Raw genomic sequence first — 26,330 nt, forward strand, 5'->3', positions numbered from 1 at the left:
ACTTTCGATAAAAAGGGGAGTTTAGATATAGGTCTAAAATTAGACCAAATTGAAAGATCCAATTCTTTTTTAGAAGCGGTTGCACAATGGCATGTTTAAAAACAGCTGGTACACACCCTGAGCTGAGAGATGTATTAACCAAAGATACAACGCTTGGCCCAACAGTGTCAAAGTCATCTTTAACTAAGCGTGCAGGAATACTGTCTAGGAGGCAGTTTGCAGGACGTAGCTGTTCAACTATGTCAGAAAGATAGGAGAATGTAACAGGCTCAAACTGCTGAAAGACAGCTGGGCAAAAAGAGAAATCAAGGGAGTCACTGATAACCGTGATGGGTGGAAAACTAAGACCAGCAATTTTGTCCACAAAATATTTCAGAAAGTTTTCACATAATATTAAAGATGGCACAATACAATCTGAATCACGTGGGTTAACAAGAGAGTTAAAAACATTAAAAAGAACCTGAGGCCGCTGGCTGTTACTGGCTACAAGGTCGGGAAAAAATGTAAGTTTTGGCAGATTTAACTGCTCTCTGGTATTTACATAATGCGTCCTGCATCATTTAGAACGAGATATTTAGTTTATCCTTTTTCCACTTTCTCTCAGCTACTCTGCAGGTACGTCTGAGAGAGCGGGTAGTGTCATTTAACCAGGGTTCTTGATCACAGGAATAAATGACAGTTTAACAGATATTCACATAGAAAACAGCTATTTTAAATTCTAATAATATTTCACAATATTACTGTTTCTACTGTATTTTTAAACAAATAAATGCAGCCTTGGTGAGCAGAAGAGACTTCTTTCAGAAACTTTGTACCGACCCCAAATGATGTAAATTACATGAACTACCTTTAAAGCCAACAGAAAATCTGAATTGATTTACTTTAATAATGCACAGCTCCTACTGTGATCGACTAAACAGCATGTTATTGCAATGATAAATTTGTCTTTATCATCTTTTATCAATATCTGCTCTGCTTCTGAAACAACTTTTCAGATGATGTTACGAAATCCATCTTTTTCAAGCCATGCAGCCTCACTCTGGTACAAAACTGACCATCATACTTAAGTAAAAAGCATTACGAACAACTAACGAGGAGTCAGTTTGTGCACAGGCAGCATTCTGTCATAGCTGACACACAGATGAACAACAGACTCGAGCACAGAAGTGTGTTCATGCTCAATCTGAGAGCACTGATGGCGTCTCTGTGGATGTGATGTGATGTGTTGTTCTGTGGTGGGATGAGGAGTGTGTGGAGGCAGCAGGTGAAGTGATCTCAGCTCATCACTGACTCATCCTCACACACACACACACACACGCACACACACGCACACACACACGCACACAACCATAACATTTATCCATTTATCAGGGCATCTGCGGGGGTTTTAATTTAAGTTAAGGCTTTTTAAGGTCTGCACTAATAAAATACATACTGTTTGTCCATTCAGAACAAACCCATACAATCTCAAATCATGCATCTCAGATTCTTTCACATTATTAAATGGGCTGTGGCACAAATTCAACAAGGACATATACGGCTTATCAGCAAAACAGGGTAACGTCAAATCTAAAATACACAAGACAGGTTCTATTCAATATGTACTGAAATCGGTTTATGTACCAATATACCACATACAAAATAGCGGTCAAGCGATATTAGATTTAGCTGATACAATAATAAAGCATTTACAAATAGATTACAGATATTGTGCTGAAACTAGTAAAATTCAATGTGTTAAAAAAAGATTTATTGTCTTTCCTTCCTGAGATGGGGTGAAATGAAATGCCAGATACACTTTATTGATCACCAGAAAAGAAAGATTCTATGCATAATGAGGGACTTTTAATTATAAACCACCCCGAAATACACCGGGACCCTTATTTTGAAATGGATCTGCTTCACTACTTCAAACAGATATGAGGGAGATCAAATATGCATCTCACAACACTATAAAGTAAACAACTCAGCGACAGCAGATCATAAGCACTCGCTTGGCATAAATGTGCGGTATTCACCGATTGAGAACCGATCTGAAACTGAGAGCCTGTAAAACAACAGCACTGTGTTTGTACTTTAAAACATGCAGCGCTCATATTTATTTAAAGAAATCATAGGCTTTTAAAGTTTGGTCATTTAAATGATGTCGTATCATGATTACCGCTTTTTTGCCCACATTTAAACCTCTTGAAATGATCATTAAGCCTTTTAAGTATTTAAGATTTTTTATGACCATAAATTAGTTTTTACTGAATTCAAGGATTTTTAAGGAACAGCAGGGACCCTGATTATTGGCCAGAATGCATCCTAACTTTAAGAATGAAAACAATGCAGTTTAATGGCTGCTAAGATGGCCAGTAAAGGTGTCTCTGCCCCACTGGCAGGTGTGGGGAACGGTTCAGTGTGCAGGGTGTTTTTGAGACGGGCGTGAGGTCTTACTTGGGTATGAGGGAGAGCTGTCCGATGCTGGAGTGATGCCACACGGCGTGAGCCAGCGCCAGAATGTAGCTGCAGTGCATCTCTGAGTACGAGCGGTGACAGGCGGTGAAGTCCAGCAGCTGGAACGGGTAACCCACCCACTCCGTCTCCGAACTCAGAACCGCACTGCTGATCACACTCACGATACGGTCGTGAAGCACGATCCAGTACGGCTCCTGACAGAGAGACAGACGGAAAGCAGGAGAAATTACATGAACTCAGTTCAAATCATTTGTCAATTATGGCTCCAAAAACAGTGACTACAAACATCTCAGGTCTCATCCATGAAGCAGGGTTATATTTTATAAAACCTAAACGATTAAAAAATTCTTACTTGAAATAAAATAAATGCTAACTGAAACACAGTAATTATTTTACTGTAAACATTTTAATTCAGCTAGTTGCCAAGGAAACAGTTATCATTTAACCTGATGTAATAAAAATAATTAAAATTATAAAAACTATATCAACACATTAAAAAAAGACAAAAGCACATAACAAAATTGCTAAAACGATAACACTTTATTTTGATAGTCCACTTTAGACATTCTACTAACAGTAAGTAACTTTGCAACTACATCTCAACTAGCAGTCATTAGAGTATTAGTAGACTGTCTGCTTAATATCTACTAACACTTTTGATGGGTCCACAACATTCAACATACTGACTATAAGAATCTTTGCAAGTATATGTCAACTTATTCTACTAACCCTAAACCTAACCCAAGTCTACTCTTAGTAGACATGTAGCTGCAAAGTTACTAACAGTTAGTAGAATGTCTAAAGTGGACCATCAAAATAAAGTGTAACCGCTAAAACTTTAACAAAACTAATTTAAAGTATTCATAAAAACTGAAACAGTATTTCAATGATACTAAAATAACACTGCTGTGAACTTGACAATTACTGTCTCAAGTGCTGCATGCAACCCTAGCGGTCCAATGAGCATTATTCATCACAAGTCAGCGCTAACTCTGCTGTACGAGAGAAAGAGTAGATAAGTGAATGAAGATGGTGTGCGTACAGGCAGGGCAGTGATGACCAGGCCGATAGCGTTCATCCACGCTGTGATGTTCTCCCGAGGAACCAGCGGCTGGCTGCAAAACACACATTCATCATTCAACACTCCACTGTAACATATGAACGTGTGTGTCTGTGCATCTCCTGACACAGGATCACAGGTGGCAGGGATGAACTCTGACCTCTTGAGCACGACATTGAGCAGAGCGTTGCCCACGTCTTTCCCCGGCACGGCCAGAGCCATGAGCTCCACGCGGCTGACTGCAAAACACACATTCATCATTCAACACTCCACTGTAACATATGAACGTGTGTGTCTGTGCATCTCCTGACACAGGATCACAGGTGGCAGGGATGAACTCTGACCTCTTGAGCACGACATTGAGCAGAGCGTTGCCCACGTCTTTCCCCGGCACGGCCAGAGCCATGAGCTCCACACAGGTGACGTGTAGTGCGTGAGCGGCCGGGTTTGGAAACTCGTTAAACCGCCAGTCACAGTTGGGGAACGGTCCTGGAGATTTACCTGCCATGGGTAGCACCGGTTAAGGAAGGGTTTCTTGACTCTTCTCTTGCCACATTCAACATCTGACACTTTTGCAAGACACTTTAAACCAGGAGCTCAGCTCCAGCCCTGGCTGCCTGTAATTTCCCAGTAATCCTCGATTAGCTGGTTCAGGGGTGTTTGATCGGATATGGAGCTAAACTCTGGAGGACTTAGGAATTACAATACTAATATTAAGGGTGGTCTTTGCTTTCATATTTATGCAGAAAACCATAAGGAGACCATAAATATTTTATTTTGTTGACAACAAATTTATAAGCAATTTTGTGAAGATCATTGGCGTGTGTTGCATTTTCAAATGCATGTTATGAGCGACTCAAACTCACAGCACTTGCAGAGATGGGGTTTGTTTGGAGCAGCGTTTACTGTGAACCGAGCCGCTCTGAGACACTGAAAACGCTGACAGATCATGAGCAGCTCACGTGTAAAATAACAGTGGAACGCTTCACTATGAACATGCATCAGACTCTCTCTCTCTCTCTCTCGCTCGATATATCACATATATACATAATTCAATTGTAGCCTTTGCGATTGTGTTCTCATAACCATGCACTGTTAGAATCTATAAATAGCAGTTTTATGTTTCATATACTCGCCAGGGCATAGTTTTCTTTCTCGTTTAAGGCCACCTCGTGCTCCTCACGCAGTCACCATGCCCTGATGTGACAGCGCTGGCTGTGGTTGCTCAGTTAAGGATATTATCCACAAGCCGCCCGATGAGTTTGCAGTAGTACGTGTCGTCGGGGATCCAGACGTTGTCGTCCCGAGGGTTCATGGCACACTTCAGGTACGTCTCGCTGAGACACCAGCCAGGCGTGCGGTTGTCCTTGAGCGAGCTCATGATAGCGTGCACCAGCTTCCTCTTCAGGTTGGTGCGATCTCGCAGGTGTCTCTCGTAATAGTGCAGCGTGTTGTACAGGTACGTCACTGGACGATCTGCACGTACACAGTTTTAGGATAACAGTAAAAAGTTTGATTTCAGTTTAACTAGTTCAATATATAAACAATAACACTTTTAATTCCCAGTGCCTGTCACGACTCTCACCATGGAACTTGTAGAGCCCCCCCAGGTGATCGAGCAGCGTCTCCAGAGACTTGGACACAGGCAGCAGCTCCAGGAAGCGATGGATGACGATGTCGAACACAGGAAGGAAGCGCAGACACACGTTACCGAAGTAGATGGGCAGGTACTGTAAGTGCAGCTGAATGGGAGGGTTGACCTGCTCTGCCAGACCTTCGAAGTACAGCTTCTCTGGATACTTCTGCACGGGACACAGCAAAGGGGCTCATTACTAATATAACCAGGTTTGCATTCAGAGACAGCTATAATAAATCAAAACGCTGTTGTTTTTGCCAAAACCATTACCTGGACCAAAAATACACTGCTGGCTGAATTCAGCTGAACATTTATGTTAGCATGTCATAGGTTATGGGCGGCTTACATACCTCTTAAAGGGACAGCTCACTCAAAAATTAACATTCTGTCATTGTTTACTGACCCTGTTCATATTCAAAACACAGATTAGGACATTTTTAATGAAACCTGAGAGATTTCTGTCCCTCCATTTAAAGTCTATGGAACCAAAACTTTGATGCTTTCAAAAGTTCACATTGTAAAAGTGGTTTAACACAAGTCTTCTGGCCAATGAGGTTTGTTCTCGTGCGTCAAAGAACATTTAAGCTTCCATTTACCATATTTGATGAGCTCCATGTATGTGTGTTTATCAATTTTTTTATATGTGAATACAAGCGTAAATTAAAGAAAGATGTTCTCCAGATGTTAACTGATGGACTGGATTACTTGTGGATTATTGTGATGTTTTTATCAGCTGTTTGGACTCTCATTCTGACGGCACCCATTCACTGCAGAGCATCCATTGCTGAGACACTGATGCAATGCTACATTTCTACAAACCTGATGAAGATACAAACTCATCCTAATCTCGGATGGACTGAGGGTGAGCACATTTTCAACAAATTCTCATTTTTGGGTGAACTATTCCTTTAAATCTGTTCATCATATAAAGCGATCATGTCTCTTCACAGGTCTTTACCACGTCTTTATAAACTTTTTGAAGCATCAAAGTTTTGGTTGCACGGTTACAGAAATCTCTCAGGTTTCATTAAAAATATCCTCATATGTGTTTTTAAGATGAACAAAACTCACACAGGTTCGGCATGACATGAGGGTGAGTAAATATGGACAGATTTTATATTTCTGGGTGAACTATTCCTTTAAGATTGGCACAGTTTTGTAGATTTCCGTCTTTTCCCAGTAGATAACAGCTGTACTGCATGTTAGAGAACAGCTGTTGAGCACTTTACCAAGTGCAGTGATAAACATCAAGAACACGGCGCTCTTCTAAACTCACGTGTTGTCTTTGGTCTTAGTTTGAACATCATGGTCGGGTCAGATCAGTTCAAACTGTGTGTTTGCCATTCAGCACAAATACACAAGAGATGAAATGTCAAGGCAATCTGGGGTCAATCTCTCCTTAAAATGCCACAGAGAAGTGAAGATGGGAGGGGGGATAATAACTGTGTGCTTATGACATTTCAGACAGCCATCAAGCTTGATACTTAGCCGAATATCTTGAACCGAGATGGTTTTCCGTTTCATCTCTAAAGGTCAAGTATAGTACTATACACAAATCCATAACTAACATACATCTGTGAGAGGACACTGCTGAACCGTACGCAGTATCTGGGGTGCCCAGCGTTGTTGTGTCTGTACACAAATGTGTATTTACACCGTTTGGAAAGCTTGGCAAGAGGTTGTCTGAGAGTGAAGGGCATTACGTTCAGTAAATCAAGCACAGTACAGTCAGAAGAAAAGAGAGGCCTGTCACAAGGCTGCAATGATGAGTGTTTCTGAGGAGGAATAATCACTGGATTAGTGAAAGTTTGTGAGCTTCATGCATCTTCAGAGTTTTGTTAGAGACTCTTAGTAAGTAAATGTGACATGCTCAAGCACAACTGTATATTCTGGTTTGTTTTGTCTGTAATCAGTAATGGATGGATGGAAAATCTGAGACACACATTTTTCCAATAATTTGCTGTACGAGCTTTATGGACACTGCTGCTGACATTATCTAATGTGCCATTGTGTGCTCGCTGTGTGTTTGTAATGCATGTTTGTTTGTTTTTCCCCCAGGCGATTCTAAAGATTGTATAGGTCATGTCAGTCAATCATAGTGCTCAATGCATACAAATGCTGAAAACAAATACTAACTACATCCTAACCTTAACCTTAGACTAGCACTGGCAGCACATCCTGATAGACTGAGCATTACTGTTTGTTGCACTGAAAAAAAAAAACCTGTAGAACTTTACTGTAAAAAATACGGTAGCAACATTTTAGTTTTGACAGCTTGAGCTGAAATTTACAATATGTGACCCTGCAGCACAAAAGCAGTCTTAAGTCGCTGGGGTATATTTGTAGCAATAGCCAACAATACATTGTATGGGTCAAAATTATTTAAAAAAATACTTTTGACTGGTTTTGTGCTCCAGGGTCACAATACTGTAAATTTACATTTACTGATATGTCAATATACCAACCTACTGAAGTACTAAAATCTGTTTTTTACATTAATAATGTACTGACAACCATCCTAAAAACACAGGTGATAAAGAGAAAGACGCATGATGAATCAAAGTAGCTTTTCCGGAAACTGAGGTAAATATTATCATATAGATGGAGAACACAGTGCAATAAATGCAATAAATATGAAGTAAATTTCTAGTATATATCTGATATGTAAAAAAAAAAACATCAAATGTGAGCTGTCACACAGAGGATTCTGGGAATGTCAGTTTACAGTTTTCCACTGTAAATAAGATGACTTGTTATTTTTCACTTCCAAAAACTGTAAATTTAAATGACATGAAATGTCCGATAAGACCTATTCCTGTTTTTCACTAAATAAAGTAAGGGAGCTGACTATAACACAATTTTAACAGGTTTTTACCATTGTTTTTCACAGTCTTTTACCATTAAAATCAAGATAAATATTTACAGTATGCAATCGGATCCATCCATGATATTACTGAACTCTGAGATCTGAACTTTTCTTGACAGGTGATTGCATGACTGAGTGGAGCTGAACTGATCTGGGGAAGAATCCCGTGTTGTTAGCGTGTAGCAGGCTGTGTGTGTGTGTGATACCTTGTGGTAGGTCATGTGTTTGGTGTGCCAGTCGCTCTGTAGCCAGTGTTCGGGAGCGTTCTCCTTCACGAAATCACTGACGCGGTTGCGGAAGTCGTTGGGTTTGAGGAGGAGGAGCTGGATGATGAAGTAGCAGACCTGAGCCTCGTTCCCCTCGTGACTCCTCATCGCCTGCGTGGAAACACAACCTTCAGTCTATTTGTTTGGAAACGTTTGTTCAGTGTAGCGTGTTGAGACAGCAGAGCTCTCAGGAAATGCTTCCCAGTGTGTGTGTGTGTGTGTGTGATTTTCTTCATCAGTGCATGGAAACGGGATCTGAACTTCAGACTGGGCTGAACAGCACAAAAGCGCAGCAGGTCGCTGTGCACTGCAGGAAGGGTCAGTGTCACTGATGTGAGCGCTCGATCGGGACTGATAAATGGAGCATGTACAGTAACAGCAGGAAGCTGATTGATCAGCAGTCGAGCTGGCCTTCTGTTAGCTTCTGACACACCAATAATGTTTCACATGCAGCTTTACTCACATGCTGCGCTAACAGGCCAATAAATCCATGAGTCAAGCATGAAACGAAGCACAGCTGAATCACTGGAAATACAAACATACCGCTTTTTAAAAAACGATTACATGCAATCAAAGCACTCAGCGATGATGAATCTGCATTGTGGATTTTGGAATAGATTTAAATAACGGCTGATTTAAACCTCAGTGGCACAAATGCAGTTTACTTTCCATTGATTAGGTCTTTCAACCGTCTTTTTCAAATGATTTAATGACTGTTTTGCATAACCACTCACTGAAGTCCCAGAGTATTTGGTGTGTCTGTTTTGCTTTAAAGACTAGGAGCTACATGAACTAAACCTGATGATCAAGTTCTTCAGCATGATCTGAGATCGTCCATAAGCTTCACTGGACAATGAGATCATGCTCAGAGACACCCATTTACTGTTATCTGATTAGTCTTCTAGAAATAGTGCCCAAACAGCAATGTTTACTGTTTAGTTCACGGTATATATCATAGATTTATTTTATTTCCAAGCTCAAATTACATTTTGAAACCCAAATCTTCAATGCATTCTCTCTTCAGATCTCACTTGATGCAAGCACATGTTGCCATTATATTGGTGCATATAAACGAAAACATTTAAAAATAAATTTACTTAGTATTTGGATAGCTAGATCTGAAAGTTACTTATAGTCAATATAATGTCTATTGGGGGAGCATCAAAATAAAGCGCTAGCAGATATTAAGCAGACGGTCGACTAATACTCTAATGACTGCTAGTTGCAGAGTTACTTATAATAAAATCATTCTTTAAAATATAATAAAATCTCTTACTTAAAAATATCATTCCTTGTGTTTATTTAGTGAAAACTCATAAGATACATAAGATACATAAATAATGGCAAAATAAATACAGGGTTTCCGCAGGATTTTTAAGCTCAGATTTAAGACTTTTTAAGACCTGCACAAATAAAATTAATACCATATGAGCGGGGTAGGGCAATGTCTATAGTAACATATTAAACTGTAAAATGACTGTAAAAAGCATGATTTACAGTTCAGATACAGGTTTTCACAAAACCAAAACGTTTTATAAAATGATACACTTCACATTTCAGCCTTTAAACCATTTTTAATAAAATGGATAAGTCAAAAGTATTAATTTAATCAATTATCAATCAATTATTACATTAATTAAATAACCTCTAAATATATTTTACTGTCTTAATTGTTTAGATTTTTATAATGCATTATCTTCTTGTCGATCCACTAGTTCACATTTACAATTCTGCGTGTTTGCTGTGTAAAAACATGGGCTGATTTTCACATTGGTCTGAACAAAAACAGCAGAAGGGCTGATTGAAAATGCACACTCATTCTCTGCCAGCAGGAGGCGTTTCAGAACGGCAGAAATACAGCGGTTTCCCCCGATAACAGCAGCACACAAAGCAGCGCAGCTGACTCTGAAACATGCAGAACTCATATTTAATCAATGAAATCACAGCCTTTTGAAGTTTAATCATCACATTAAGCCGTATCACATTCACAATTCTTGTCTTTCCGTCCCTCCTGAAATCATAATTAAGACTTTCTTGTACCATTTAAGACTTTTTATGGCCTTAAATTTGATACAACTAAATGTAAGACTTTTTAAGGACCCGCGGGAAGCCCTGTATTTAAGATTATGCTGAAACTTCAACAGTAAATGTGTGCAGATACAGCGGTCACTGTGGAATTAATTAAGCTCCTGACCTGTGAAATAGGCTCGAGTTGCAGACTATTGTGCTGTTATTGACTGGTCACTGCAGAGTTATTTGAGAGGCATTATTTACGAGGTGAAGTAAGAATGTGGTGAGAGGTGCTGTGGCAGGACAGGACGAGGTCAGAGGTCAGAGGTCAGGGCTCACCAGGCACAGGATGAGTCTGTCTAGCGTCACGATGTTGTACTTCCACACCATGTCGTTGAGGATCTCGATGCACTTGTTGAGCTGCTGTCCTCCTGCTGACGTGCTGAACTCGTACACTAGGAAGTCTGCAAACGTCCGCACATGGGCCACCAGCGCCCGCGCCCCGATGCGCTCCAGCACCCTGAGGACAGGACAGATAACATGTTAGTCGGGCATTATCATTCATCTGATATCAGTTTGGGTGCTATGAAAGCTGCTTTTAACCTCTTTTCTTTTGATACACACATTTGATACACAAATTTCTAAAGCCTCTAAACGATCAACATGAGCACACATTGCTGTTGAGCCTGTCGCACACAATCTACTCCATGCTTCTGTCTCTGATTGATAGTTTAGAGTTTATCATCAAGTCACAGCTCTTTTAGTGTAATTGTACAAACGTCCAGCTTCAGCTGGAGCTTCACGTGTCTTTCTGCTGTCAAACCTTTACTGGTTTTTATTAAGTAAACGTCAGAATAACTGCAGTCATATTTCCAGATGAACACTTACTGGACTGAAGCAGCTTGGCTTTACTTATTCAGATATCTTTTCTTTTTTTAAATCATGTTAAAATGATTTTGAGTAATGTTTGTTTGTCTCTCAATCATCATCAATCATCATGCAGTATTGTATTGCATCATATGTTCTGAAACTGCAGAGCTTTGATCATCAAACTATGCATTTAAATCTCATCTTAAAAAAACAGATTACTGGAGATATAGAGCGACGACTGATATTTATATCATTTTATGTCATGTAGTATCTGCTTACTGTTATAAAGATCTCATTGATTAACACTATAAGCAGCAGAATTTCATTATATAAATATCAGCATCTGCACCAAATTGCATATTTTTGCTCAGTTTGAGTCTCTGAATAAAACTCATCTGTTTTTTCCTCCATATTTACACTATATCAGACTTTATGAGCCAAAAAACCCTGAAGCATCACATATGACACTCAACAAAACACACATATGCAAACTTTCTTTTAGATTTTTGTTTATATTTTGTTTAAAGGTTCAATAAACACTTCCATCATTCCATCAATGTATTAAAGAGTTTAGGCAATGTTACAGTATTAAATCAGTGTAAAAGAGAAAACTCAGAGCAAAGCGACTGTCAAGAACTGGCTGCATCTCTCTGAAGAGACAGACAGAGATAAAGCAGTGAGAACAGAAGACAGCAGGAGTCAGGAAAGACTGAGAGAAAGAAGAAAAGAGCGAGTGATCGCACTGCAGATGTCTTCTGTAGGGTGAGAGAGATTCAGAGACGCTGATCACTGAAAATACACCAGAACCACTGGAATCTAGGCCCTTATGAACTGGACTAAACCAGACCAACTCAAGTCCAAACCCAACAAAAAGCAACAGAGGTGATGGAGAACAGGGCTGTCTTGCTCTTCTGAATTAAGAGTATGAATTCAGTGATAGCCTCATCACTCACATACTACTTTTCAAAAGTCTCTTCTGCTCACTAAGACTGCATTCATTTGACGCAAAATCAGTAAAATAGTGAAATATTATTACAGTTTAAAATAGCGGTTTTCTATGTGAATATCTGTTAAACTGTAATTTATTTCTGTGATGCGCAGCTGTATTTTCAGCATCATTACTCCAGTCTTCAGTGTCACATGATCTTCAGAAATCATAATAATATGCTGATTTGCTGCTCAAGAAACATTTCTGATTATTATCAATGTTGAAAACAGTTGTGCTGCACAATATTTTTGTGGAAACTGTGATGCATTTTATTTTTCAGGATTCACAGATGAACAGAAAGTTCAAAAGAACAGCATTTATTTGAAATAGAAGTCTTTTGTAACATTATAAATGCTGTAAATTTTGATCAATTTAATGCATCCTAGCAAGTATTAATTATTAAATTTAAAAATATTAATTTCTTTCAAAAAAATGCTTTACTGATCCCAAACAGTAATGTACAAGTTCATTGACATCCCCTAATATTGTAGTAAAAATGTGTCCTTAAACATTGTTATTACTATGTTATTAACATATAACACTCTTAAAAGTGTTCAGCTTAATCGTAGAGTCAGGAAGAGGATAAAAAATGATCATGAAAAACTAAATGATGAAGGAAACCTTGAACAGCATTACTGCTTCATGGGGCAGAACAAACTGCCAGGAAAGTAGAAGAGACGGAGAATAAGAACGAGCGGAGAACATTGGATTACATAAGAACTGGGATGACAAGCATCTGAATGCTGAGTTTGTGTTTACTGTAATCTGACAGTCTGAACATTCACACAGCGTGTGTATCCTGGAGCCTTTGATTGCTCTGAGAAAGAGACAGAAATGTCAGAAAGCCCTTAAACACATCTGTGCCCGCAGCACCGGCAGTGTGATGAGGCAGAGCTCGTGACTGGTGAATAAAGTGGATCGCCCAGGCGGCCGGTCAGACCGCTCCATTCAGCCCAGCACAAGCAGCCTTTATACGGCCGAGAGCAGCTGCGGCCTCTGATGACAGTAGGCCACACAAACACACACAACATACTCAGATCAGCCATTCAAAGAGAGACAGATGAGTGCTGCAGACAGAACAGGGTGTTGTGAAACCACTGTCAGATGACACGAGAACAAAAAGATCAGCCAGAGGTACAGGAACACACACAAACCTCTACAGGGTCAGTGATTTCAGCTTAAGTCACTAATGAAGCAGTGCCAGTGGTAAAGAAAGTAGTGTGACAAAACAATTAGTTTGTGACAAAACAACTGGTTTTGGTCTACTACACAAACTCAAGCACGCATGAGACGCTCACAGTGTTTTCGGTGTCGGCGTCTCACTATATGAGACATGAACACATGAACTTCATCTCCAGAGCTGCTCTGAGAGTCACTTCTGCAGCTTTACAGCATTTACTTTGAGAAAAAACTACCGTCAAAATACACACTGAAACTATAAGATCTTCACAGCAACCCGTCAAAATAAAAATTGTGACAGAAATATATTACTATTGTACAGTAGAATGTGCTTCTCAATAATGATAATAATTTTACTTTAAACTTAAGTCTTTCTTCCATGCTTTAATTTTAACAGTAAACCTCTTCTGTGCAGCACTTTGTTCGTAAAAAATAAAAGAAACTATTGAATTTTCATTTCATTGTTTTAAAAGATTGATTTTGATTGATTGAAAATGATTAGCACCATTTTTAATAATACATTTGTATTAAATCACAAACCCCCCAAAAATAAAAGAATTTCTGAAGAAATAAAAAATTTCTTAGGGCCCTATTATTCTAAATAATTTAATAAATTAAGCTGATATAGTTGTATGATTTCAACTAATTAGATATGCCTTTTGAATATTAATTAATCAATTTATTAAAATGGATCCCAGAAAAATTAAAACGGAAAACACAGAATTTGGGAAAAATAAAACGGAATTTGAGAAAAATAAAACATATTTCATATGGCCCTAAAATGTATTTAAATTTTAATAAATTGTTCTTAAATTGTATATGTTTAAAAATTTCAATTACTTTTTATTTTTTTGATTACTAATCAATTTAACCATTAAAACTAAGTCCAGATAAATTAAACCTGGAAAAAAAAACTGAATCCAGAACGAGGGGGATGGAATTTTGGGGAAAAAAATTAAACGGATTTCAAAGGGCCCTACATTGCTTAATGTTTTAATTTGAAAATGAAACAAAGCCTTACATTTCTATTTGTTGTTGTGTCGCTTCATACTCATATGGGTCAATTTGACGATACCGTGGAACATTAGCCGAGACAGATCCTAACTGGGCTTGAATAGTTGAGGCAGTCCTGGGAGAGCCTAGGAAAAGCACTTCAGTTTAGATTCCCTTGCTATAAAGGCTTTAATGTTCTCCAAAGATTCAAACCATACTAGCAACAGTACCATTACTGCCAGGGTTTATTGGAGAGTAACTGAGTATCATCGGCATAGCAAGGCGAAACAGCTGAAATTAAATTTCTGAAAAACTGAGCTCAGGGGAAACATATAGAGTGTAAACAGCAGAGGTACTAAAACAGAGCCCTGAGGAACCCCGCAGTCTAGGAGGGCTGAAGGCAAAAAAATTCCTCTACCTGCACTGCAAAATTCCTACTACTTAAGTAGGAGGCGAACTATAGTATAGCTATGCCCTGAACACCAACACAGTTCTGTTATCGATCTAGAACAACTGTATGGTCAATGGTGTCAAATGTTGCACTCTGATCCAATAATACCAAAATGGCACAGACCTGGGTCAAGAGAAAGGAGAATGTCATTTGTAACCTTTAAGAGAGTTGATTCTGCACTATACTTTAGTCTAAAGCCAGACGAAAGCAATCAAGAAGGATAAATTAGGTAAGATATGAATACAACTGCTGTAATTGACAATGGCAACTTCGAGAGTCTATAATTGGCCAATACAGCAAGGTCAAGATGTGCTTTTTTAGGTAAAGGTTTCAACAACTGCATGTTTTAAGTGTGCTGGAACTCCCCCATTTAATAATGATCTGTTTATAATTGCAGTTATGTCTGTGTTCACTATATAATACACAGATCTATCTTTACAGAGGCATTTGGGAAATACAGCCAAACTATAGCTTGAGCATTTCACTTTTGCAACATGTTCACTAAGATGGAATGATGATACTGGTTGAAAGTGGTCAAAGCAACCTTCTACTGATGGAGAAGAAAAGTTTGACGTCAAAACAGAAGCCTTCATTTTCTGTATTTACTGAATTAAAAATTGGAGGAACTTTTGACAGGATTCAGATGAGCAGCCAAAATAGGATATAAAACAGACGATGGTTTTAAACAATATTTTCAGGCTATTTGCATTTTCTGAAATTACTATATGAAGTTTGATTTTAAATTCCACATGAATTCTGGAGTGTATCATTTTTCCATCATTGTATTCAGGTTTTCTACACTCTCTTCTAAGACAGTGTGCAGTGTAATTTATCACCAGGTGGGTAGAGGCCTTATCCTTAAAGTCTCAGTCAAAAATAGGAAATCTAATTCTTATGTAAAAAAAAGTCACATAAGACAAACAATTTGTTTGATTTCGACCTTGCAATCATTAACGCCAACTTAATGGTTAGTGGCTCAGAGGATATTACAGATGAAGAACAGTATCTGAATGAATGAAGTATCTCACAGTTGCTGCAGTGAGTTTCTGTACCCTGAGCAGGGTGACAAGATGAAAACTAATGTATCAGAATGAGGGACTCGTCATCAGCAATGCCAGATTGTTGACTGAGCACACAACAACGTGATCCACAATGGACATAGCGAGAACGGTGAGCGATTCTGTTTGTAAACTCCAGTTGAGAGCCAATATGAAGACTTTAGACAGTAAAATTCAATGTAGAATAGTAAAAGCCCACGTTCGACAGAAACCATGGAGAATTTTTCTTCTCCCACTACTAGTAGGTAGCTATGTTTTGCTAGTAGCTTGTTTAGTGTGGTGAATGACTTAATCAAAAGAGCAGACTGTAGCTTTACTACTTCAAATTAAGAGAGGAAAAAGGAGCTTCACCAACACTGATAATAATGTGAATGTGAAACCAGTTGAATCCCGTTCAGACACACCACAGAAAGCACTGACAGAAGGTATTACCAGCTTAAAGAGAGAGCGCCGACTTTCTTAAATGCAGTGTTAATTTCGTTGACGAATAATTTTCGCCAACGGCATTTTTTTCACCGACGACAATGAGACGATAACGAACTAAAACTCTTTTTGAATGACAAAAACTATGACGAAAATTTATTGATATTTTCGTCAACGAATAAAAATGAGACGAAAATGTTAGGGAGGGACGATTTGGGATGAGATTCATTCAGAACGCATCTGCTGCGTGGTTCGGAGGTTATCCGTACATATGAACCGGCGGGACATAAGCTAACATACAATTGCTGCACGTCGCATAAAACGTTAAAAAATGTCAATATGTGGGAGATCTTGACTGAAAAACTTTAGTAGCCCTAAAGATTAATCGATTTATTTATAGAAATAAATATGTCTGCTTGAAAGAATGAAGAATATGGTAAACAAGCTGCTATAAAGAATGCATAATTAACCTATATAACCATTGGTATTTCATTAAAAAGTAGACCATGTTCTTGTTCTTTATGAGAAGTGCTTTTATTTAATTTTAACAAAGGCATGTTGTGTGTCACCGCAGTTAAATCGGTGTCTATCATGATAAAACCTTAATATCAAACCTATATAATGAGTTTGGACATTTTAGAGAAATGCTTAATAAATGCATTACACTAACTAAACCCATTAGATTTTAGCCGACTAAATTTACTGTAGATTTAGTCAACTAAAATCGTATGATATTTAGTCGACTAAAACTAAAAACAATTAATATGACTAAAATATGACTAAAACTAAATGGCATTTTAGTCAAAAGACTGACTAAAACAAAATTTGCTGTCAAAATGAACACTGCTTAAATGGATAAAACGGAAAACATTAGATATTCAGAACATCCTGAAAAGAACAGGATCTGGATGGATGAATCATACTCCATAAATCACCAAGCTCAAAAAGTGAGGTGTACTGAAACAGGTGGAGAGAACGTGAGTGGCGCACCTGAAGCCGATCTGGTTGATGTGGTCCGTCTCCAGCAGCATCTTCCACAGCAGACACAGAAAGAGAGGAGGAGAGCCCTGCATGGAGAAGTGTGTGATGATGTCGTTCTCAACGGTCATAGACTTCCACTTCCTGTACTCCTCCTCCACGTTCTTCTTCAGGTTAAAGCGGCTCTCCTGTGGAACGTTATTCTGCTTGAAGAACGCCTGGGAAATTAACACAAGAGAGAAGTGAAGTTATTATGAACCTGATTAAACGCCCACCAAGAACTATACAGACATCTATAACAATAACTATATTAGCGTCCATCCACACATCACAGACGATAACAATTCTGTTTATTATAAGTGTGTGCTGCAGCTTTAAATGCTCCAGCTCTTTAAAGTCGGCTGTCAATGTTTTTATTGTTCATCAGCTGGAAAAATCATGCTAAAAGTGATTCCAACGATATTGTTCCTCTGTGTCGTTATCGTTATAGTTGTGCCGTGGAACGTCTTTGGTGTTAAGCATCATTGAGGAAAAATGTGGGACATTCCTATATTCTTGGTATCTCTGACTTCCAGGTTCCAACCAAAAAGTGTTCAAGAACTAGGGCTGCACGATAAATCGCATGCGATATTTAACGCGCATCTTGTCAGAAAGCCGGTTCTGTAATCAGCGGTAAATCTCCATCACGTGCGTGCTTTCACATTGAGCAGCATTAACTACACAGAGCCGTTGTTCACAGACGAGCTGCGCAAAAAATCGCGCGAATATGAACGTGGTTTTGCGCAGCTCGTCAGTGAACAACGGATCTGTGTAGTTAATGCTGCTCAATGTGAAAGCACGCACGTGATGGAGATTTACCGCTGATTACAGAATGGCTTTACTGACAAGATGCGCGTTAAATATCGCATGCGATTTATCGTGCAGCCCTATCAAGAACCAATGCACAGATGGCAACTCAAATGGAAACAAAGTGTAAATGCATCTATTAGCTTTGCAAGTCTTCAATAGCAAACAGACATCTCTTTGCAAACAAATTGCAGAGGATAAATGAGGCTATTCAGTGCTAACAAACATCTGTTTGACACCTTTACTGTGTTTATACATTTGTCTCTGGGAGTATATGATATATGCAAATTTAATGGAATGCAGCAGAAGTACCGTATGAGCACTATAAAGCAGTAATAACATAATCCCAACATAAACCAAGTCCTCATGTTCCCTATTCAGAAAGCTTTTAAACAACAGAAGATTTTTCAGTGGATGTCCAGAAGCACTCCATTTCTTACCCATGTTACAGATCCAAAAATCATGAGAAATGACATTGGGTATAAAGAAAATAGAGCCAATTTTACAGTTCAATTTCCTAATCACGGTGCCTCTAGAGCCCAAGATATACTATATATGAATATACTAATTAGGGCTGTCAGCATTAATGCGTGCAAGTAATTCAAAATCATCCATCCAGCGTGAAATTAATTGCCAACTAATGACGTTTACACGCATCAAAATGAATTGTGCTCTGTCAGTTTTGCCAATAAAAAATTCTGAAATAGTTTTATATAATTATTATAGTTCCAATTTGACGGTTTACTTGGTAGTCTATTATAATTACTAAAACAGGATACATGGTGTGTGACATTAATTGCAATTAAAGTGTGAGAATAATCATCGCTACAATGTAATCTACTGACAGCTCTGATACTAATACTGGGTTTTATGCATAGGCTAAATTTTGTCATTAGCAGGTTACGCATTGTACAGCTGCAGTCAGATTTTTTTAAGACCATGCATACTATGTATACATTAGTCTGTGCATGAGCCTAGAATTATAGTGTCAAACTCTTTCAGTGTGCATGTTTTGACTGCCTTTTGAGTTCGTACATGCGGTCAAATGGAGTACACATTCAAAGGAGAGTATAACTTTATGTGCAAAAAGTATATATTGGGCTAGAACGATGTACCAAGTATTTACTGAACCAAACCCATGAACTGTAATAGATTCAACTAAAAGATTAGTTCAGCCAAAAACGAATGAGCTGTCAGACTGATTCAGGCAGGTGATTTGTGAGTGCAAGACTGACTCATTAAAAAAGATGACTTTGTAATCACTGGTTTATGTCTATTGTTGTATGCAAGCAGTGAAGACAAGGCAACACCAAGTGCTGTTGTCCAATCATTGTTTATTAATTGCAGTTGCAAGTCCTTCATGATATTACATTGAGACTGCAAGATCTCAAGCCAGATGAAGTCTCATGTTTTTACCAGTAGGTGTGTGTGTGTGTGTGTGTGTGTGTGTGTGTTGTCCTGATGCATCATCCATCTCTGCAGATCCTTCAAAACATCATTCTAAATGTTCTTACATAGATAGAAAATGCAATATGAGGCTCTAATCCAGTAATACTTGTGGTTAGCTATTTGTAATTCCTCTGAAGCCCAATTTAGCACTGTTGCAGTCGTTGAGAGTGATACCAATACAATTATACAGTTTTTATAAGCAAATTTGATAGCCGAATTCATGATGGTCTGCAGGATGTCCTTACACCAGGTGCCCTGAATAGAGTCCGAGCCGGTGAAGAAATCTGCACCACACACAGACGGGGGATTTGGCACATTAGTTAGGGATAAACCGATTTTGAAAAATAATACTATCAGAAGTTATTTTAAGCATGTTGCCTGCACAACGGAAACAAACAAATAAATACAGGCACTTTATGTAAATATTTATAGTGAAATTAAGTTACTCAGCCAAATGCTATGTGACAAAACTAAACATCAGGTCAGTTATGTAATGTGTTTGTGTTAATGGTGTGAAATACCTGTGACGTGTGTGGCTCGAGCCAGCGTGAGGATCAGCGCTCGGTTCAGCTCCTCTGACTCGGCAGACAGCACCGTTTTAGGGTCATTGAGGAAGCGTGTGAACTGCGGCTGAACCTCTGAACTCCCCAGAGCCGTGATCAACCTCAGAGCGGTACTCTCAACACTGCTCACACAAACACACAGACAAATGACAAACACACAGGCTGTGACTGGAGCAATGCACTGCCATACCACAGCTACTAAAGCTACAGGACAGTGTGTAGAAGTTGTAAGATGTAAGTTAGCTTTAAACTGTAGGCTTATCAGTTAGTTTGAAGCACTTAAGTTGGATTGTGCACTTCTAACGCAGCAGCCCACTCTGTGTTCACAACATTAAAGGGGTCGTGAATTGAGAAATCAACTTTTACTTGAGCTTTTAATATATAAGAGATCATCGTACTAAAAGAGTATCCTGTAAGTTTCAGAACTGAAAATGTCCTTGTTACTGAAATAAAAGCTTTTATTGAGAGCAGGCCCAGCGAATGCCAGATCCTGGAATGTGCCTGTAATAGATAGGTTAAGCTCCGCCTCCACAAGAATATCAACGCCTAATTCTGTAGCCCCGCCCACTGATTCACGCATGACACAGTAGGGAAATAATATAAGTGGCACTAAACCGGATCAAGCAACCAAGCAATAAACATGCCGTTGAAGATCGCAGAATATTGTGCGGTGCCTGATTGTGGAAGAACATAGTCGCTGCATAACCTTCCTTCAGATTCAAATATTAGGAATGCGTGGTTGAACTTCATTTTTACTGAAGTTTCAGCTCACGCGAGTAAAACATTGAGCGTTTGTTCGCTTCATTTCACAGCGGATTCCTTTGTAAACAAGACACAGGTCGACGCTGTATTTGCAGAGAGACAGATTAAAAAGCAATGCTGGTGCGTCTATACTAGATCCGACAGGAATGGAGCAGCTGCACATTTAATATTTATACTGTGTCACTATTGCTTTGTTAGACATCGCTTGATTATGTGTACGTGGCTTACCAAAGTCACAGAAGGCTTCAACTATGAAGTTAGTTTGTAGTTAGTTTACTATGCAACACTGTTATCCAATCACAGCAGTGGGCGTTTACTTCCAAGTCTTCAACGCAGCATGCTCATAAAAACCAGCGTTTCTCAAGCTGGCCTTAAAACCAGGGTAGAAAATAGCCTATTACTTATTGATTTTGATGTTTTTGAATGTCAAAACCACACGAACGTCATAAGTGGACCTCAGACAACAATATAAAATCATTTTTAAAAAGCCAGTTCATGACCCCTTTAAAGTATATCTATTACATGCTAGGGGGGAAACTCTAAATTTCAGAGTATGTTGCGCACACACAGAAGTTAAAACTATTTTTGGTATGAATGTGTGTACCGTTACGCTCCTACAAAGTAGCAATTTTATTTCCAAGATATCCATGATAACTAGCTGCCACTTGCCGAACTGTAGTGAGGTCATGTGACTACTACGCTTCCAGGAAAGCTTTAAAATGTTAGTCATCATGAGCAGTCTGTGATAACGATTGTTTTGTTCATTAACTTTAAGCATGAAGTAGGGGAGATACTAGCCGTGTCCTCCGGAGAACACATTTGTCGGCCACATACATCATCAAGGCTGCTTTAATTCAAAAAAGTAACCATTACATTCCAATGCAAAAAGGAAACCTTAATTCATGCCTCAAGAGGATTTTATAATGGCAACTGTTCTGAAATGATACTTTCTTCATTGACGTATACGACCGACAAATGCATCCTCCGGAGGACACAGCCTTCGATGTGAGACGCATGAACTGTGTGTGTGGGCGGAGCCTCACCAGAGGTGCAGCTGGTTCTGATTGGTCTGTGGAACAGCAGCGAGCGAGTGAAGGTGTGACAGGAGCTGCACGCGGTAATGAGGCTGAATGTGGTGCATGCGGTAACTGAACATCTCCAGCAGCGTGTGCAGAATCCCCCACGCGTGCGACTTGAACACGTTCGGCAGAAGCTGACCTAGTGGAGGAAGCACATACAGTCACAGTTTCAAAGGTCAAAAACATGTGCTGTGACATGTGCGTCAGACTTACTGATAAAGCCCTTAATGCCGAGGGACTCGATCTCCATGTAGACCAGCAGTCGGCTGTACGTCTCCACCAAGGCTGGGGCCAGGGCTAGACTAGTCTTGGCGTGGGCCAGTTTAATGACACGGGTTGCAATGCTGTGGATCAAGCTAATAGGAAAAACAAAAGGTCCTCTGAGAATGTGGTACTATGCATGAATGAGCACAACTACAATACAGTCGTGGTTTGCTGAAGACACCTTTATGCACAGCCTTAGAGTAACTCATCATGACAGAGCAAACAGAGCATCATGTGTCGTTAAAGTGAGTAATGCCTTGGTATGATAAACCTCTCCAATACAAAAACGTCAGACCAAGCGTCAGCTCCAACCTCAATCAAACACACAGGAACCAGCTACTCAACGTGTAGTCCCTATAACAGACGACACAATTTACTTTTGTGGCACTTCTAATTAAGTGATAAAAAGCAGTTGTACAAAATAATCATCACCACTACTCATTTGCATCAATAAAGCGTGCAACTCTTTTGTTTTACTACCAAATTATATGTAATATCTAACTATTAATAATATTTAGCATACATTGGTAAGGTTTCCGTGACCTCTCGCGAGATCTCGGCAAAAAGTCTCACGGTTTATTTCCACAACATGATGCATGATGGGATACACTAACCCCTGAAAACCGCTCTGGAGTGTGCGTTAAGAGCACTGTGCTTTGGTGGAGGAGCCTGTGCACTCTACTTCTGTATCATTCATGACCCAATACGCCCCCATGGTGCTCAATGAGGAACAAGAATCAGGGATAAGTCCTCCATGTCCAGCAGTGGCTGAAGCACCTCCAGAGGCGGGAATGTGGATAGGAGAGTCCCGTAACATGCACCACTCCATGAGGAGCACAGCAGGAGTCCACCACACCTCATCTGAAGTGAATGAAGCACTTCGTCCTACTCTGAAATGAGGAACTGAGGGCTGAACATGTCCTCCTTTACATTCAAGTGTGTCTTGTTGTTCTGGAAGAGGATGTGCACTGGTTACCCATCTGTCAGTATGTCAGAGGATATAAAGCAGCCTCTTGTAATCATAACATGACGTGCATGGCTAGTTTCAGTCATGCTGTTAGCTGGCAGTGCAGACAGTTGTTTAAAAATGGATGATACAGAATTATTGCATTTGCCAAAGTAATGGCATGAGAAAATTATCGTGCAGAATCTGAACATAAAGGTCTGTGCTTTTGTTTAATTTTGCTTGAGTTTGTTGGTGTGGTTCTGAACGGCGTGAACAGTACTCAATATCAGACGAAAGCACTGTAGCAGACTGAATGAAACTCATTCACACAGTAACTGGAAAACAAAACTCTCATGAAAAAGTCTTGGTAGACTGTTGGACAGATGCAATACATTCAGTGTTGCACATACACACATTACTCTTCTCTTGGTTCTCTAACTGTTATGAACTTGACATTGCGGAGCGAGGCTTGCCCATAACTCTGTGGTGCTTTAAGCTTATCCTCATGTGTCCAGGATATGCATAAGTGTTTTTGTGCAGCTTTGTATTGGAGCCTTTCTTACTATGGTAGTTTCGTGCCATAAAAGATAATATTTGGCTAATTTATTTGTTCTATCGCATGCATCATGTTCATCCTATTAAAAATCTGCACCTTGTCAGTGCATACACACATATATATATATAATAGGGGTTAGACTGTAAAATGAAACACTGGCCAGTTGGCCAATGGCAAACGCTGGATTCAATGGTGCCAGCAGCACAAATCTTGGGCTGTGGACAATGTGAAACATGTACCGTTCTCTGAGTCCACCTTCACGGTCTTTCCCACATCCAGGAGAGTTATGGTGTGGATAAGAGGCTCAACAGCCAGTCAGATGCACACCCAAAGTGAAACATGAGGGTGGATTAGCGATGGTTTGGACTGGATTCCCTAGAAACATGTGCACCCAATGGTTCAACATTGTACCCTGAAGGTGGTGCTGTGCATCAGCATAGTAATGCACGCATACACACAGCAAGACTGGTGACAGACTGGTTTGATGAACATGAAAGTGAAACTGAACATCTCCCATGGCCTGCACAGTCCCCAGATGTGAATATTATTCAGCCACAATAATTGGGGGGTTTTGGAAGAGTGAGTCAGGAAACGTTCAAGTGACCCAATTCTGATTTTTTCCTCCCATGTGGCACAGATCGGATACGACCCTCAAACGTGCAAGCAGGAAAAAGCACATGGATTCTGATATTCTCAGATGGGTTTGAGGCCTCATTCATCTGTAGAAATAAATCTGATAAGAATCGGATACGTGCATTAGTGTCTGCCATGTAAGTAGGCAAACTGGATATTCTCCTGTCAATGAGAAGTCGTACATCATTGAAAAAGTGATTCTGCCGCAGGGAAAACCGCGTAAAAATGATACAGAATTATTGCATTTGCCAAAGTAATGGCATGAGAAAATTATCGTGCAGAATCTGAACTGAACTGACTGGGCTAGTTTTGAATAGCAACTAACCCTTCGCAAAGACCCGGTCCTTAGTTACCGTTGCTATGTCTTAGTTACATGTCTATGTCTTAGCTTGCTTAGTTACAAGCAATGCCGCTCTCATGCCACACATCATGTTCTCACGCAGTGAAAAATACATTGCGGAGCAAAGAGGACACTGATAGACAAGACAGAGCAGGTTACTTTAGGTATGAAACAAAGCCTCAGCTTTCAAATTTTGTAATTTTTTAATAAATTCAAACAATAAATACCGTTTTATGGCTCTTTAATGTGTCGCGACATTGCTGTAGCAACTCAGTTCAAGCGGCATGAGAACCGATCATCTCCTCTTCTTTACTTTACTCATTACAGCTCGAAATAAACATGAATGAACATCAGAAGGAATCTCGTTTCAACCGCGGAAAGACGTCAATGCACACCGATGTTAATCTGCTCTTCTGTCTGGTTTGTTTGTCGGACAAAAATGGTAGATTCTGTATTTTGATTGGTCAGATCGTCTGTCAATCAGACTCCCTGCGAAGGGTCAATTGGGCTGGTTTTGTTTTGCAGACCTGGCAACCTGCCAGTACGTCTACCCTGGGTTGTTTCGCCCAGTGGATAGTGTAAAAGCAGATATCGGATACAGGTCACTTTTAAAAGATGATGTAGGCTGGTCGTCAGAAACAAATCGGACATAGTCAACAAATCGGAATTAGGCATCAAGACCTGCAGTGTAAATGCATCCGTAGTGACCTGGCCACTGCTCTACAAAGGGAACGGCTAAAAATCCCTCTGGCCACCGTGCAGGACTTGTATCTATCATGAACTGATGCTCTATTGGCTGCAAAAGAAGGTCCTACAACATACTAATATATTTTTGTGGTCTAAAACCAGATCTAAATCCACCACAAATGTATTGATCGTAAGATTTTAAGATGCTGACGTTCTTGTAACACAAACAGACATTTGTAATTGCAGTTTTTAAAATCATGATGTTGCAGATGTAGCAATAAGAGGTCTATACTTTACATTCATATCAATTTTTTAGAATTTTTGTCGGATTGCTGGCATCGAATTAGGCAGATACTCAAGATTGCAGTCTCACACAGGAATCAGATATGAAAACATGACAAGACTTAGTCTCATGACATGATTGAGGAGCAGTCAGACCAATGAGATTTCACAGAGGATGGGAACACCCAGTGAAAGCAACCAACTGGGACCCAGAGAAGTGTCCTGTTAGTAGTCACGGCTAAAACTAATTTACATGCAAAAGATTAGTTTGAGTATCTCCTCTCACCTCATCTTAGCGTGGACAGTGAGGGAGTCCAGCAGGTTCATGGGTAAAGGCGTGACAGAGCCGGATGCCATGCAGTTGGTGCCAGGCAGAGTGATGCGCATGCTGCCGTTACCGTAGATGGTCTCCACCAGCACACCCATGGGCAGCGTGAAGCACTCCGAGTTTGTGGAGTACGCGTTACACAGCAGAGCGATCTTATAGTCGGTCATGGGCAGACTCTTATGCAGAAACTCAACATGTGCATCACAGAAGGAATAGGCGTTAAAAAAACTACAAACATGGCAGATGTGCGCGATCGACGGTTAGGTAGAGAGGCTCAGAAAAAGGGGTTTGAGTTACTAATATTCAACATTTAACCTGGTAAAAAATATTTATTTAATGTTATCTGTGTTATATTTC

General features: G+C 39.7%; 1 protein-coding gene across 1 annotated transcript in view; it reads right to left on the bottom strand.

The window, feature by feature from the left end:
* The window catches only part of med23 (mediator complex subunit 23), a 66,959-nt gene that overhangs the window by 18,111 nt on the left and 22,518 nt on the right, over positions 1–26,330 (bottom strand). Inside the window, exons 14-26 of the mRNA XM_016514599.1 lie at positions 25,932–26,201; positions 22,151–22,293; positions 21,902–22,076; positions 20,055–20,218; positions 19,722–19,817; positions 17,251–17,482; positions 10,638–10,818; positions 8,229–8,399; positions 5,106–5,322; positions 4,760–4,996; positions 3,865–4,030; positions 3,503–3,575; positions 2,440–2,654 (exon numbers count right to left, since the gene is read on the bottom strand). Coding sequence (XP_016370085.1) covers positions 2,440–2,654; positions 3,503–3,575; positions 3,865–4,030; positions 4,760–4,996; positions 5,106–5,322; positions 8,229–8,399; positions 10,638–10,818; positions 17,251–17,482; positions 19,722–19,817; positions 20,055–20,218; positions 21,902–22,076; positions 22,151–22,293; positions 25,932–26,201 — 2,340 coding nt within the window. The remainder of the gene's footprint in view (positions 1–2,439; positions 2,655–3,502; positions 3,576–3,864; positions 4,031–4,759; positions 4,997–5,105; positions 5,323–8,228; positions 8,400–10,637; positions 10,819–17,250; positions 17,483–19,721; positions 19,818–20,054; positions 20,219–21,901; positions 22,077–22,150; positions 22,294–25,931; positions 26,202–26,330) is intronic.

Source organism: Sinocyclocheilus rhinocerous, unplaced genomic scaffold (genome assembly GCF_001515625.1).
Source record: "Sinocyclocheilus rhinocerous isolate Xijiao unplaced genomic scaffold, SAMN03320098_v1.1 scaffold372, whole genome shotgun sequence".
Classification (NCBI taxonomy): domain Eukaryota; kingdom Metazoa; phylum Chordata; class Actinopteri; order Cypriniformes; family Cyprinidae; genus Sinocyclocheilus; species Sinocyclocheilus rhinocerous.